The sequence below is a fragment of the Aspergillus udagawae genome, assembly GCF_001078395.1.
Source record: "Aspergillus udagawae IFM 46973 DNA, scaffold_8, whole genome shotgun sequence".
Lineage (NCBI taxonomy): Eukaryota > Fungi > Ascomycota > Eurotiomycetes > Eurotiales > Aspergillaceae > Aspergillus > Aspergillus udagawae.
In genome coordinates this window covers 746093-762049 of record NW_025091271.1, presented here as the reverse complement: position 1 = coordinate 762049, position 15957 = coordinate 746093, and the positions used below count along the sequence as shown (strand labels likewise).

The 15957-nt window shown below is 50.5% G+C and overlaps 5 protein-coding genes across 5 annotated transcripts; 1 reads left to right on the top strand and 4 right to left on the bottom strand.

Moving 5' to 3' along the window:
- Positions 1–304: 304 nt before the first annotated feature.
- Aud_009767 (uncharacterized protein) lies at positions 305–2533 on the bottom strand (the record flags this gene model as incomplete). Its single annotated transcript, XM_043294616.1, has 1 exon — positions 305–2533. One exon carries the CDS (start codon positions 2531–2533, stop codon positions 305–307), a length of 2229 nt encoding a protein of 742 aa, XP_043150551.1.
- A 1612-nt stretch (positions 2534–4145) lies between these two features.
- Positions 4146–6506, bottom strand: Aud_009766 (putative Ran-binding protein (RanBP10); the record flags this gene model as incomplete). The annotated part of the gene is made up of 6 exons (XM_043294615.1): positions 4146–4276; positions 4339–4854; positions 4925–5171; positions 5230–5360; positions 5419–5645; positions 5695–6506. 6 exons carry the CDS (start codon positions 6504–6506, stop codon positions 4146–4148), a joined length of 2064 nt encoding a protein of 687 aa, XP_043150550.1.
- Positions 6507–8250: 1744 nt separating this feature from the next.
- On the bottom strand, positions 8251–9104 carry Aud_009765 (uncharacterized protein; the record flags this gene model as incomplete). The annotated part of the gene is made up of 2 exons (XM_043294614.1): positions 8251–8635; positions 8701–9104. 2 exons carry the CDS (start codon positions 9102–9104, stop codon positions 8251–8253), a joined length of 789 nt encoding a protein of 262 aa, XP_043150549.1.
- A 3965-nt stretch (positions 9105–13069) lies between these two features.
- Positions 13070–14290, bottom strand: Aud_009764 (J domain-containing protein; the record flags this gene model as incomplete). The annotated part of the gene is made up of 3 exons (XM_043294613.1): positions 13070–13576; positions 13636–14163; positions 14246–14290. The coding sequence occupies 3 exons, from the start codon at positions 14288–14290 to the stop codon at positions 13070–13072; spliced, it is 1080 nt and encodes a 359-aa protein (XP_043150548.1).
- A 268-nt stretch (positions 14291–14558) lies between these two features.
- Aud_009763 (DNA-directed RNA polymerase I subunit RPA43) lies at positions 14559–15860 on the top strand (the record flags this gene model as incomplete). The annotated part of the gene is made up of 1 exon (XM_043294612.1): positions 14559–15860. One exon carries the CDS (start codon positions 14559–14561, stop codon positions 15858–15860), a length of 1302 nt encoding a protein of 433 aa, XP_043150547.1.
- Between the last annotated feature and the right edge of the window lie 97 nt (positions 15861–15957).

The following is a 15957-nucleotide window of genomic DNA, read 5'->3' as shown; positions in this document are numbered from 1 at the left end:
GGACCGGTTTGAAGTAAGGTCATGAATTGTGGCAGGTAGCTAAGCATACGCCATGAGGCGAACGAAACATAAGAAATGGGTAGCTGTAGGGGTATCATATAGACTGTCAAAAAAAATGTAAGGAAAAGTGACCAAAAGGACGGTACTCCAGATCCGTGGCTAGATGCAGAAGAACGAAGGGATCATTCAGGTCATACAACGAGATGCAAATGTAGTAATATAATCGAGAGGCTGAGTATAAGGATGAAAACGACAGACGATTAAAAACCAAAGAGAACGAGGGCTGGTGGGTCTCCGAGGATAATTACTCGGCCAAGCTCTCCCTCAAAAGTCCCTCATCCAGTTGCTCCGGATGCAATGAGACAGGAGCTCGCGGCGGCGGTCGAAGGCCCATGATCGGTCCTGACTGGTTAACACCTGGATACCTGTATCGCAGATTCGGGACTGCGTCGAAGCTGGCCCTGCTCCTCCTTGCCCCAGCAGAGGACGGACGGGCAGGTTCTGGCGAGGCGGTACTTTCCGGAGGCAAAGCATCCGACTCGACCTGAGGCTTAGCATTCCCATCTGCAGAGACAGCAGCGATGCCCCAACGACCTCGCACCCAGCCTCCCACCCGACGGCTCAGCGAAGTCTTCCGGTTTGGAGTGACATTGGGCTCGGTCGAGCCGCCGTCCACGGACACAGCAGACAGTGTATCCGCGGTGCGGCTTCGGCCTGCAACTGTAGCGAGGAATTTTCGGGGGGAATGCTCGGAGGTCTTTGGTGGCTCTCGATCCGCCGTGACCGTGCTGGTTGAAATGACGGGCGATGGTGAGAAGAGCTCCGGGCTAGGCGATATGATGCGGCGTGGAGCACGAATTGGCAAGCTGAATTGAAGATGGTCGCTGATCCGCGAAGGGCGGCGACTGGGTGTATGGATGTCCATGCCTGCAATTGAAAAGAGGCTCTCGTGGGATTGACGTATGCGTAGGGTGGGACTGTGTGGTGTCGAGAACACATCGTCAGAGATTGTTGGAGGCCGGTCAGGGACCGACTCCGCATACTGGGTAGACGAGGAATCCTCCATCTCCTCGGGTATAACCGACTGGAGCGGCATCCGATCCAACTCTGCATAGTTCGTATGGTCACCGAAATAGTCGTATGCCATGTGCATCGAATCATCACCGACTCTCTCAGTTCCATCAGGTCCATCCAGGAGCCGGAACGGTACATCAAGAGGGACGTTCTTATGCCGCGAGACCATTACCGGAGACGAGACGGCTGTGCTTTCAGGACTAGTCGGTTGCGACGATTCGAATCCGCGTTCCACCCGGTCAAAGATGGATGACGCTCGATACCCTGACTGTGGCGAGCTCGCTAGCGAGGATTCGGCTGCGGGTGATCGCAGTGACCAGCGGCGGGAAGCCGCGGCGGGCGGAATTGAAACGGACGTCTGAGACAAAATAGTTGAAGTCGAGGAGACGGACGATTGGTGCTGGTGCAAGGATTTCCGGGACGCCTGGGAGCTCGACGACGAGTGCATGACTGTGGTGGCTCCCAGAGACCGTCTCTTTTTGGACCGACGAAAGATGGTACTTTTGTCCTTCTTCGAGCCGACGGAGATGGAGGGGGTATGGTAATGATGATGAATATGGAATTCTTGTGATACGCGGCGCGATTCTTTCGATTCTAGTTCGTCATTCAATGTCGTTGATGGCGGCGGCGGTTCTCGCTCATCGTCTTCACCGGTTGAAGTCAAGGGCTGATGCGACAGGATCTGATGTCGCAAATTTTGCACCTCCTGGTTCGAGCTTTCGAGCATCTCCCGCAGCTCTATGATACCCATCTGCAGATTCGCATTATCCTGGAGGATGTCCCGAACGAAGCGTGAGACGAGGTTAGGGTTGCCGTGATTCCGACCTAGCTCCTGCGCGGCAGCAGCGCCCTTTAAGCGTCCAGCCGCACCGTCAAGCTCACGCTCCACCGCCCTTCTCCGCTCCATGCGCTGGATGAGTTCGGTGTGTCGTTCACGCTCCTCCCGGGCCTCTTTCTCGATTCGGTCGACTTGATCATGCAAATCTCGGAGGGTACATTCGGCCTTCTTCCATCGCTGCACGGCTGACTTGCTATCTTCCTGGGCCACCTGTAAAGTCTCCTGTAGTCTCGACTGGTCGGCCTCCATCTGGGCCAGTTGGACTTCGAGTTCCGCAGCGCGGGCGGCCGCCATGGTCACTTTGCGCAGCTCGGCCTCTCTGCACTCTAGCGTAGCCGCGAGCGACTTGGCATGAGCGTCCGATTCCGCGACAGCCTTGTTCAGACCGTCCAACTGCTCCAACAAACCACGGTTCTCTTCGATGATGCGGGCATTCTCGGCCTCAACCTGGCGCTTCTCACGCTCCAGATTCTCAATATTGGCGAGTAACCGCCGGCGGTCTTCCTCCGCCTCGGCCATGTACGATTCATGGCGATGGAGCAGAGCCTGGAGAGCAAAGGTTAGCGATGACGAGTTCATTGACGGGAGATCCGCTGCAGGTTTATCTGCTTGGACAGCCATGACGGACTGTAACACAGTGGGATAGAATCGGGGACCGCAGTCCCTGAGACTCCATGGAGGGCGAGCAACTAGGCAGTAGACACAACGGGTACGAATAAATGCTCGCGTTCTTTTTTGGGGATCTTCGCCTAATCCCCGATATGGACAGGGAATATGGACGAGAATTCCAGAGTCAAAGGCTTAATAATGTAAAGGAAGGAAGACAATGGCCCTCCAACCAGGAGAATGTGCGAAGGTATGCGTATAAACAAAAACTGGGGTATGTACGCAATCACAGCAACCAAATATCAGGCACTTATGATGGAGGCCTGACGTTCGTATAAAGCCTCTTTTCGGGAGACAAAAGGACAGTAAAAGAAAAGTGAATCACCAACGTACCTGGCCCAATCGAGCAGCGGTTTCAAGATCCTTCTCCAATCCCTCCAAGGCAAGATTATTATTATGGAGGAACGCACAGTCATTACGGCCACAACAACAGCGAAGGACGGCGGGAGTTGAGGAGGAATGGGTAGGAATGCAGGGAACCTGCCCTGCAGGGACCGGACTATGCGGCCGGGGATGAGATTCCATGGCCGAGGAGATCAGGGAAAGGAATGCGACCTTCCCAAGAGAGTTCGTCAGTTGATCTCTAGACCGGATAGATAATGAGCTGGCACCCCTTGGCGGAGCGATGACTTGGAACAGAAGCGCCAGTTCATCGAAGCTGAGGTGTTGGTGGGGCAGAGAGAAGGATGATATTAGACCATGCAAAGAGATATCATAGAGATATATGGTGATATGTAGGTGTGATGCTTTATGTGTAGTTACTGGTACTATGTGATTATTATGAGCAAATAATAACAGTGATTATATACCCAAGCAAGAACTGAAGATAAGCAGGGTCGTTGATCATGCATAAAGGCGGAGAGATCAAGTGAACGTGAACCATTGTTATTATTTACTCTGTCTTACCTTACCTGACCGGGATATCAGTGATTACCTTCGGTTCATGAAAATTTGTACGGTATTATTACAGAGTCATGATATCTACCTTGTACACAACACACCTCTGCTGTGCAACACCCATGAACTATCTTTGATAACTATCTTAGCCATTCCTCTTACAGAACTGTATGCAGTGTATGTCTTTGTTAAAGCACCCCAGATTTAGAGCAATGATCACCTGCCAGCGTCCAACGGGCAATAGTAAAGATGAACCAACGCTTTGGAGTCACACCCCATTTCCTCCCATTATTGTTGCCAAGGAGGTCGGGTACTCTTTGGTCTTTCATTATAAGACACAAGGCAGTCGCCGAGCATTGTCATTTGAGGCCCAGCCACCACGTTTGCATCCCTGCGCAACTCTACGTGGTGCAAATACTCGGTACTACAACGTTGACCTAATATTCTTGCGGCCAAATAACTACGTAAGTCAATGCTTCTGGTTGACATGGTCGCTTGATCCCTTGAGTAGACTCTTCTATGTTGCTTTCACCAACACAGGGTCTCTTGGTCACAGTTCGGCCAAGATGCGCCAGATTAGAGGGGAAAGGTTGTAGTTTCATTCTCTGCCACCACGAGCCCTCAAGAAATTACGAATGCAGGTGCTCTTGTTAAATCGCCGGCAATCACATTAAAGCAAAAAATCATTTCGCACATTGATAAACGCCCCAGCGCCGCCCTCTTCGCTAATCTCGTTGACAAGCACCTCTGTCTGTTGATAAAGCCGCTCCAGAGCGGCTGCAGATGGCTTCCCTAGTGACACTAGTAAGAGAATCGGTGTTAGCAATCGACTGCATTGAAGCACAAGAAAAAGCACAACTGACCTAGAATGGCAGAATTAAGTTCTTCCGCAATAGCAAGGCGTCCTGCAGGATCAAGGTAGTGGCCGTGCACTGATCGTTTCGGATCCTGATAGGCAACCAACGAGAAGATGTCATCCAGTACCTTCTTGTCGCCACCTCGCTCGTCATTTGGATAATCCATGCGTAACTGCTGCCCGTATTGGACCGCTTCGGTGAGAAGCTCGTGAAACTTCCCTGAGTTCTCGGGTTCTTCGGTATCCATGCCCTCGGTTTCCCAGCCGTCACCTTCTTGTAATTGCTCATCAAGTTCCATCTCCTGGTCGAACACCGCACTGCCGTCGGAAAGTCCGTTGGATGCTTTGCCCTTTTTCGACGCTGTCAAGGACAGCTCATTGCAGCGCCGCATCATCTCCAGGAATTTTCGGCACCGTAGCTTGAACTGAATGTGAGGATAGCTCTCTAGGACGTTGCCGTAGTAGGCATTTGTGTACTTGAGAGCCTTGTCGATGTCACCCTCTAGTATGGCAGCACGAATTTCTACCCGCCGAATTGTCAGTCTGTCTGACTTATAACAATCGACGCTTAAAAAAAGCAGGTGAGATCTTACTCTGTCGGTTGATCGCGTCAAGTCCTTCCTCCACTTCATACTTCGTGAGGGATTCCTTTCGACCATTCTCCAGAGCCGCTGATTCTGCAGCAACCTCTTCTGAGAAAGCCCGAGCGGTGTCGACATAGCCTTCATGAGCCAGGAACTGTGCGACTAATTCTTGAAGCAAAGCGTTCTCATCAAGCGGTGGTTGTAGGTTGGCCGTGCTTGTTGCGTAAATCTCCGAATGAATGGAGAACTTCTCTCTCTACGTAATGAAGTCAGACTTTATGCTAACACCCAGCGAAAGTACCCGTGGAACATACTTTGACCATGCCGTCAATGTCGAACATGAACGGCTGTTGACCGAAATTGGCGACTAAGTGCACAGGTGGTTGCTTCTTCATCCCCACAGAGGGATAGACTTTCAAATTCCTTAATTCCCGAAAGGCATTTCCTTATCAGGCAAGTTAGTTTCATTTCAAGTAGACGAACATCAAGGCCTCCGAACATACCAAGGAAGACGCCATTCTTGGTGAAGAAAGCGCATCCGGTGGCGAAGTTAACACCACATCCGACAGTATCATTTGCACCAAATGTCGGGCCGTACGGTCGTCCCTGGCCCTGACTCTCCCCGAAAAATGATTTGCCATCGTCACCGTGGTATGCCCAAGATTCTTGCTCCCACCCGGGAAGCCTCTCAACCGACGCTTTGCTGCTCGAGAATCCGATTCCTATCATCCTGCACAATGTCAGCACACCCGCATCAATATTCCACGTGTAGTACATACCCTTCCTTAGGTTTTGATAGAATCGTGATCTCAAAGTAATAAATGCCGCACTGCGGAGGCATGGGGTGATCAGCACGGACAGCAGCAGCTTCATGATCGTGCTTGTTAGCTGGGCCTGGATACCGGATCTCAAGCCCCCCGTTTGTGAGCTCTAGACCGGAGTATTTATCACTATCGCTCCATCGTGAGGGGAGTGGCATGAGAAGATCGTCATCGCTCGGCGGTTCTCTTTCGATGATATCATACGTCATCCCACGATGGGAAGGGGCTATACGAGGCAAGCTTGCATGGCTAGAGGAAGTCGAGAGAGGGTTTGAAGTAGAAGCGGAAGGTGGAACATCTCGTTGAGAAGCGAGCTTTGTTCGGCGAGCGGCCTCGAGGCGAGCGATGTATCGGGAGTTGCGGAGATAGGATGGAGTAAATAATGAGGGATCGGAGAAGCTGCCTGGGTTCTGAAATAATGTATCGTAGCGAGGAAGGTTGGCAAACTTCCGAGAATAAGGAGGAAGCGAATCGCCAGGCGTCGTCCTCCAGGGGGAGTTTAACTGCATATCTGCATCCAAGGCGGAGGAGGAAGGCCTCAGTAGTCGGCCGTCGGGGTAAAAGGGTGGGGGGTATGATGAAGTGGAGTTAGAGATAAGAGGATGGGAAGGAGGACTACTGTTGCTTGGTGGCGAGAGGGCAGTCCCAGACAGGACCGAGGCGTAGGAAGAACGGCGTGGAATGGATGAGATGCTTGGACCGGAATATGAAGTTGACAGAGGAGGAGCTCCTCGAGCTCCACCGGAAGGGGGGAAAGGCGCATCGGTCATGCTGTCGTCGTTTCGCTGGATGGAGCAAAAGCCAACGGCCAGGCGGGTACTTTTAGTGACGAGGGGGCATCCGAGGGCCCTCACGCGAGCTTCTCTCAAGGCAGTACCACGCTCATTCCACGGTTAGCAGCCGTTACTCGATCAAATCATCACCGTTTGATCGGTAGTGTAGTAAGTTAGTTTTAGACCTTTTCTTTGACAGCCACCAAAGTCTCTATCCTCTTTTGCTCTGTCCGTTGTCGCTTGTGCTTCCGTGATACACTTTGTTCTCCGTAAAGGCAGAATCAAGAACAGGTAGCAGCAACAGCAACAACAGTTGGAGCGTCACAATTAATCAGCTCGTTGATAGGAATAAAAATTGTAGCAGATAGATGATGGCGTCAATGTTGATGATACAGCTCTAGCAAGCACCGTACTTCTGAATAAAGAAAGCAAGCAAAACCAGAACGTGAACGCCGTGCTAGAGTAACAGAGTAGTAAGTAAGAAAGGACAACACGCAGCAGTGAGCGCTACCTGTTCGACGGGAGAGAAATTACTGAACGAGCTTGGAGCGACCGAAGAAGGGGAAGTTGCACGAGACCATGATGGCATGAGAAGGAAGAATTAGGACTGCGGGGAAAGGATGGGGACTGGACGGGGGCTTCTCGTTGGGGGTTGGAATGGGATAAGGAGGAGGTATATGCTACATGGGCAATATTAAAAAAAGTACATACTCGCAGCGATGTGGTCACCAGACGAGTGGTTGATTCATCAACCCTGGCATTTCTGGCTCTACTGAGGTCGGCCGTGCACCACCTTGGACGATCCTACGATATGCGTGCTCTGGCTGAGAGTATATATGCATCACTGTGTCGCCGACATGACCAGTACGCATCATACCACTCATGGTACTAAGCACATCCCGTTCAGTCGTTTCATTCAAATTATGTACGAGTGCATACATAAGTAATAAGCACCAGGAATAAGGAATAAGGCCCCTCCTTTATTTTGACTGACAATCCTGGCTGATTCTAGCAGCTGATCTGACAGTGGCTTCCCTCTCTGTCGGACCATTTTCCTGTCAGTTTGTCTTTCAAACAGCCAGCAATACTAGAATAGGAACTTTCGGAAGGTCAGTGAGAGTTCTATTCCAGTACTGTACGCACATCAAGTCAGAATACCAAGACCTATGGAAGGAATGATGCTGGCAATGACGGGCGATATCCACTGATGAAGAGGCTGAACGAACGAGAACGGCAGATTAAATTATCCTCAAAAACCTCAATATGTAGAATGCATGACACGTCGAAATTATGTTCTTTTTTCTCTAATGCATGGAATTGCCCATGTCCAATATACTCAAACAGACTCAATCGTCCGACAGACTCCTGTATACCCGACATATGCAGTGCAAAAGGCCATATCCTAATATCCTCCTTTGGGAACCCTAGTGGTACATAGACAAAGACTGATCGAGCAAGATTAGCACATCAAATGAAGAATCGAGAGCACACCTCTGTCATCCAGCGAAATATTTTGATGCCACGCCGCAATAGTGCACAATACCACGAAACAAAAACAGAGAAAACCAGTAACGATGTGTGACTGACACAAAACGCCAACGCCGAGAAAAGGGGCGTTCAAGACACAAAACCACACGCTTGAAGTCATCAAAGAAAATAGAAAAAAGCGAAGTCATAGTAATATTGTACAAGAAGAGTAAAGGGCGGATTGAGGAGCATAGTAAACTTCAGCTGGATGAGACTATGCAGTCATAGCAATTGCTGGGGAAGATGCTTCGGTAATATTAGGAGGCACCGGAGTAAGCTCCGTATCGCCCGAGTTGCTTTTCTCGCTGGGCGCACCACTAGCACTTTGGTTGGCCTTGCTGTCACTATCACCAGTATCGAGAGCGGCTTCTTTCATCTCGCCGTTTGTCTCCGTCTTTTGAGGTCGAGGAGCTCGCCATGATGGCAATTGCCACTGGATACCTGTGAAGCTCTTCAGCTGTAGGGCCTTCCGTTCCCATTTGCGACAAGGGTTTCCAGATCGATCCAAGGCACGAAGACCGGCGTTGATGGCACCCATGTTGGCCTTGGGTCCCAACCGGGAGGAGGTTACTTTGACAGAATCGCCAGTCCCATCGTCACTGTAGAATGTGGGAGTTAGCAAGATGGTAAAGACAAATGGACGGCGATAGGAACAAGAACGTACAGTCTGGGCTTCTTCTTCGGACCTGGCTTTCCCCTGGGTCTAGAGAAAGATTCGGTCGCCTGGCCGGCGCTTCGCTTGGTTCCTGACTTAGGAGCCGGTAAACCGTTGCGACGAGGGGTGTCTGCGGCGGATGTCCCAGGAGCAGGAGTTGATGCGGCATCTGAAGCATTGTCGACGGACGATGGCGGGATGGGAGGGTCTGCAGAGGACGAGGCAGGAGATGAGGGCTCCTTCTCCTTGACGGGCGGACTGGCGCTGGTGCTATTTTTCTTGGTCGCTTTTTCCTTAACATCCGGAATAGCAAACCGACTGAGCAGTTCCGGCGACAACCTGAGGACGACGATTGCCTTGGGGGCCGCAGAGCGGTTGGAACGACCGTTTGTGGCGGATGTAGCAGCCGCCATTGTTTTCGTCTGAATAAAGAGTTGATTGCCTTTCTCTTGGGAGGTGAAACAGTGATTTTTCTTTTACTTGTACTCTTGACAAAGGCTATTGCTGAACCCGTCAAGAGCAAAAGTAGCAGTGCCGATTAAATGTGCGACACGGGGTGATTGGGATGTAAATGTGATCGTGACGTGAGTGTCAGATGGACAAATTGCGTAGGTTGGGTTGAGTTAGTTGGTTCCAAGACGTTCGAAAGCGGAGGGCGACACTTGGTCAGGGCGAGGCAAAAGTCTGGCAGGGCTGAGGTCGGTAGCAAGGGTGAAGCAGAGGTGACATAGTCCGAGGAAGCGGTAGTGGTGGTGGTGATGATATTGGGGGAAGTAGAGAAAGAGAGGGTGAGGAGGGTGAGGGAGGAATAATAAGGAAAGATGGACGGGGAATGGAAGAAAGGGATGGGGATGTCGAGGCGCTGTGTGGTGGTTTCATTGTTGGTTGATTTGTGTGTGTGCTTTCTTCTTCACTCGTCTACTTTAGGGGAACTCAGCCAGACTTTCGTTCGGTGCGGTCAGAGTCAGGTCGATTGTCAGGGTGAGGAGGCCGATGGATGGCAGAGAGTATGGGAATGTCAGACCAGCCGTTCGAGCGTCGTAATGTTACGCAGGTATGCATCTAGTACCGATCTATTACGCAGGAAATTGAGATAAAACATACGTAAATGACAGTACCATACAGGTCACGCTGTAATTAGTAATGCACATCCTATTTGGCCTTTAAATAGAGGCATGCTTTTCAGTATAGGGTAGTATAATAAGATACCTTCATTTGCGTATCTTACAATTCCTACTACTCACTGCTATGGGCGAAATTGAAATGCCTGTTTGTACTTCTAGAGGACTCATTGTCAGATCTCTGTCATTGACTTTCTCTATTATCAACGGGGTAACAATACTCTGATTATCGAATTACTCCGTTTAAGTCGTTCGCCGTACGCGTCCGGAGATGATCGTTATTCACCCTAAAGTAATAACGTAATTCCCGGGCGAGCGAAACACCCGACCGAGCGGAACACCCCTCATCGAATTTCAATGCCTTTGCACCTTTGAAGCTATCAAAATCAACCAAAACAATATATTTTTACTAGATCTAGCTAGTATGGCGTGTAGGGCATCTAGTTCTAATATGCCCTACAATGAAGCAATTTGTACACCTTGGTGGCGCGCGTTTTGGTGGTTCTAAAGGTAGAGGTGTAGAATCAATGGATGCCCCCCCAATCTCATCTTGCTCATTTCTTGCCTGGATAAGATCCCTAGCTTCCCGGATGGAGAGTCCTTTATTAGGAGTCATCTGGCGTCTAGATTGCTTCCTTTTCTGCTTCTCTTTCTCATTGTCTGCGCGTAGATCATGGTTCTCCTTTGCTAGTAGGGCCGCACTGTGCATAGCCATCTCGCAACCTTTGATAAGCTGTTGTATAGCTAATTTTGAAGGCGTCAAAGGGCTTTGAGAGCGTTGTTTTAGGAGCTTCTTAACTGAGGATGCTTGCTTGCGTAATTGCCGAAGTGTATGAGGCGTAGCAAGCCAAGATGAGTTGGTTGATGCACGGCTTGGAGGGGGGGTAGGGGTTGAGATATGGATATTTAGCTTCTCAAGCACCCTCTCTGGCTTCAAAGGGTGGATTCCAGCTGCCGCGAAGCCATTTTGGATATTTAGAGGTGTAAATACCTCTAGATGAGCTGCTGGATATGCTTTAAGGAAGTCAAACTTATCAATATGGTTGTATCCTAAGCGCATCTTTTGCTCAACAAGGCCTCCGTAAGCACGCTTTAAAGGGCCAAAACAACCAACATCTAGTGGTTGCAAGAGATGAGAAGAATGAGCAGGCATGCAGATAGCAATAATATTATTATCCCTGCAGGCTTTGTCAAAGCCAGGCGTTAGATGGCTTCCGTGGCCGTCTAAGATGAGAAGACGATATCTTCCAACTGTACGGCTAGTTGTTGCAGGGATAAAGACCTTTTGAAGCCATCGAAGGCCTATCTCATCTGTTGTCCATCCATTTTGACTGACTTCGATTCTCCAATCAGGTGGTAAGGCCTGATCTTGATACCATCCCTCGATATGAACCTTCCCCTTGAAGATTATACAAGAAGGAAGCACCCAGCCTGTGGTATTAACACATTCAATTGTTGTAACCCATTCCCGATTGCCTGGCTGAATGAGATAAGGCTTTCCAGGCATATTAGCTCTTGTTACTACCTTAGTAGTCGCAATCAAGCCCATTGCGAAGCCCGTTTCATCAAAGTTGTAGATATCTTCGTAGGAGATGCCATATTGCATTTGGATCTGTTGTAGGCAGTCAAACCACCCTTTAATAATCTTTGGATCCTCGCATTGAGCTCGACTATAGTTATACCGTCGTGCATATCGTGTTTTAATCTCGTCACGTCGTTTAATGAAGGTAGATACCCAGTTCTTGCCGACAGGTTTGAATCCAGAGAGATCGTCTGCTTGGAGAAGGATATTGGCCATTTCCTGCACATGAGATGGCCTAGGGGGCACGCCGCGTAGATCCCTAGATAGTATCCATTCCACTAATGATTCTTCCTGTGTAGGAGATAGCCGGTAGCCATTGGCACGTTTTTTAATTCGATATTGGCGTCCATTCAGTCGGCCGTAGAGGGTAGAAAGAGGAACATCAAATATATCTGCAGCGCGGCGAATGCTTGAAATTTCATTCTTTTTTATAGCAGATATTGCTAATTGAAGCCTTCCCTCTTGCTCCACCAATTTTTGAGAGATGCGACGCGGTTTTGATGGCATGGTAGTGGTGTAGATAGAATCAATATTCAAACGCGTTGAAATTCGATGAGGGGTGTTCCGCTCGGTCGGGTGTTTCGCTCGCCCGGGAATTACGTTATATCATGCTCAAGAGCTGCGCCTTGTAACCCCTCCTCCATGACAGGCATCTCGTTGAATGCAATATATTGCACTGTACTATATTCGTATCTCATATTCATTTCTATATTTGAACTTTGCCTGATAACTCGAGAGACTAGTACACTATGACTACGGACGGTGTTAATCGAAATAGTTGCAATCTTATGGATGGATTGGTATCTATCCCGCATCAACCCGGTTACCTAGACGCTGAATTCCACGGCTTCCGTCTTGCCGGATTCCATCCAATATCCATAAGAATCTTCGCCGAATGTGGACTGTGATGGTCCTGTGGCCGTATTGACTTTTACAAGGTAAGGGCCCATACTGGATGGATCACAAGCATCACCATTATGCTACTCCGTCAAGCGTCACCATCACCACCTCATCACTTGACAAGACACCACCATTTTTACTCACCTGATGCATCAAAACTCCTCAAGTACTTCTTACAGCGACTGGCCTAAACAGCATTATTAGATCGATAAATTGATCGATTCCATCAATGATGAAAGTCCCACAGACCATCTCAATACAATCTTACTTTGTAGCCAAGAAGGGCAAGAAACGAAACTGCTCGAGAACCAAGAAAATCAGCCCGACCGGCTCGCCACATTCGGAACGAATCCACGATCGCAGAGAAGAAAAATCCACTTGAGGGCGAAATGAAATTTCCATTCGCATCCGTAATCGTAATTGCGCAATCCCAGCTCAGACTAAGTGAACTAACCGCCCAGCCCTCGGGAAATGTGAAAAAATTCCATAAATCCAAGGAAATTGATGAGATGCACAAGCGGCTTCGCGAACCGTGTTTCCGGATGTTCCCAGTCAGTCTATCACTACTCCATAGAAAGGATTGGAAAGGGCTAAGATAATTATTTAGAGGCGGTGACGATGTTTCCTAAGACTTGTTGTTCGGTCATTAGGTCTACGGTTTAATGTATGAATGCAATATCTACATGCGCGAAAAAGCGTTGCGTAGATTTCCAAAATATATTCAACGCTGGTATCAAATGCAAATGACAGCTGTATAACGTCCGAGCGGCCAGATTCAATCAGCCTTGCCATTTTTTTCCGGCCTATTGCGCTCCATTACCTGCGCTATAGCCTGCTGAACTTCTGGACTGGCTCTCACACTGCTCAGCACCAGACCCTCCTTCATTCCTTTTCGCAACGTCGCGGTTCCTTCCCGGTCTCCTCGGAAGGGAGCAAGGCCCAGCTGAAGAAGTCGTGTCGCCTCACCGTCCGTAGCGCGGGAGAGTTGAGCCAGCTGCGCGAGCCGTTGCATCGTCTGCGGATGGATACGCTCCCCTGGCGCAGACGACGATCCCTTGCTCACTTCTGGCGGCGTCAGCTGGGAGATGAATATGTGTAGAGTGACCGAAGCGCGCTGCGCGAGCGTCAAGATCTGAAAAGGTAAGAGGTAGAAAGTGGGAGAGATCCCCAGCAAGCTTCGGATGCCCGATGGGATATAGAAACCAGGCATGAAAAGAGGTTGAGGCCGAGTGATCAGCGCTGCTTCGAGCGTGATGAGCGCGGCAAAGGTGAAGAAACGCCACTGATTCGAGTTAGTATATTGATTCCATTGCTGCAGGAAACGCCCAGTTGATGGCTTACATAGCGACCCCAGTTTGACCACCAAGTAAAGTTCAGAACAATGATGGTCAGAAATCCAACCACATACTGCGGTACCGATCGCTGTAGCCCAGCAAACAGGAAGTCCTGCATCGTCTTCCGGTCACCCCAGGACAGCATATCTGGACCAAACCGGTCGTATGCGAATCGCTTGGCAGGGTCCAATAATGTATCCTGTGCCAGCTTCAGGTACACAAAGTAATTATCGGATGGGCCACCATCTCCGTAGCCCAGCTTGTCCGGGTGATGTTGAGCCGCCAGCCGCCGAAACCGCGACTTGATAGTCCTCTCGTCGGCCAAGGGAGAGACACCGAGAGCCCGGTAGAAATCGCCGGAGACCTGAACTTGATGAAATGTTTCGTAGAGTGTGTATAGGAGATAGCTCGTGACGACTAGGATGAAGATCCGACGGCGATGCCGAGCATAACGCGGTGATGGCGGCTGAGGCCGCGGTTCCCCGGCGCGGATTGTGATTCCATAGTAGACATTCTGAATTATCGAGGTCACATACTGCAGGCAACGCAACCGTGTTAACAAGAGTATGAAGATAAGAGGTGGGTATGCGATCATTCATCTGCACGGAGGTACTTACATTTGGAAGCACAGCCCACCCAACAAAAGACAAAAGGGACGACATGACTGCAGAGAAACCGTCTCCATCAAGCAATAAAGCACCCTATCCAATTATGCGACGACTCTATAGAAAGCTGGACTATGATGTTTACTCTGGCGCTGGAGTTTATGATATGGTTCTCTGTCATCATTTTCACCGCCTAACCCACCGCCTACCTAAATCTCCCCAACGGGGAAGAAAGTAAAAAAAAGCGATGAAAAAAAGTTCTCGACCTCCGCAAGTCGATCTTCAACACTCCACTAGATAAGACAGGGGGCGTTCCCATTGCGCAATGGCTGTCGATGCAATGGATGTAGACTCGAGCCCTGCGCCTGCGGCAGTGGCAGAGCCTGAGCGCAAGCGCAAACACAAGCACAAGGACCAGTCCTCGAAGAAGAAGCGGAAGCACGACTCCAACCTGACCGCCGACGAGACAACAGTCCACGAGACGACAAGCAAAAAGTCCTCCAAGAGCAAAGAGAAGAGCAAGCAAAAGTCGTCCGAGGACGCACCATCAACCTCCGACTCGCCTTATGTTCTGACCACCGCAACACTCTACCTTCCGCTATCGCCCATCTCCATCTCGCCCACCCATGCGCTGGCCTCTCTGCTGGCAGAGCACCTCTCGCCTCTCCTCCTCACATACTACCCCCCTCTACAGGGTGTGGTCCTGGCCTACTCCAACGCCTCGATATCGAGTGAACCGCCCAGCGCCTCTTCCCCGTCCTCTGATCCCCAAGACAACCCGCAGCCATTGACGCTCGCAAAGACGGCAGACGAGTACGGTGTATTGTACGTCTACCTGACAGCCACATTTCTCGTCTTTCGCCCCCAGCGCGGACAGATCCTCGAGGGCTGGGTCAACGTCCAATCCGAGGGCTTCCTCGGCGCCGTCGTCCTCAACCTGTTCTCCGTCGGAATCGAGCGCAAGAGGCTACCCTCGAACTGGAAATGGGTCCCACCCGGCGAAGAAGAAGAAGACGGATTCAACAGCGGAGAAAAACCGAAGAAGAAGGTCTTCTCGTCGACTGAAGACGAAGACGACTCCGAGCCCTCGTCTCGCCTCGACCCGGAAAAGGAACACTTCAAGCCTATCTCGCTCGCCTCCGACGCCAACCCCTTCTCCGAAACCATGGACCTTAACAACGGCTCCGCTGAGGACGACGAATCCGCCGCGGAGGGCTACTTCCAGTCCGTCTCGGGGCACCGCGTCCGCGGGACCGTCCGGTTCAGAGTCGTCGATATCGACGTCATCCCCGGCTCCGACCGCGAGCGTGGCTTCCTAAGCATCGAGGGTACAATGCTGTCGCCCGAAGAGGAAGCTCGAGTCCTGGAGGATGAGCGCAATGGGAATTACTCTTCTATGACTCCTCGACGACCACAGGGCCAATGGGAACCCTCGAGCGCCATGTCCGGCGCATTAGCAAGATCGACCTCGGCTGCTCCGGAGACGCAGTTTAGCACTGCCGATGCAGACGCCGATGCAGATGCGGGAGCGTTGGAAGAATCACCGAGCAAGAAGAAGGAACGCAAGACAGAGAAGGAGAAGAAATCCAAGTCGTCAAAATCGAAGAAGAAAAAGGAGGAGAAATGACCCAGACCGACGATGACTAACTAGTTCTTGTCATTTACCATAGACGCACGGCGTCCTTCCCTGTTATATATTCAATGCTTGTTTGGCGTTAGAAGGG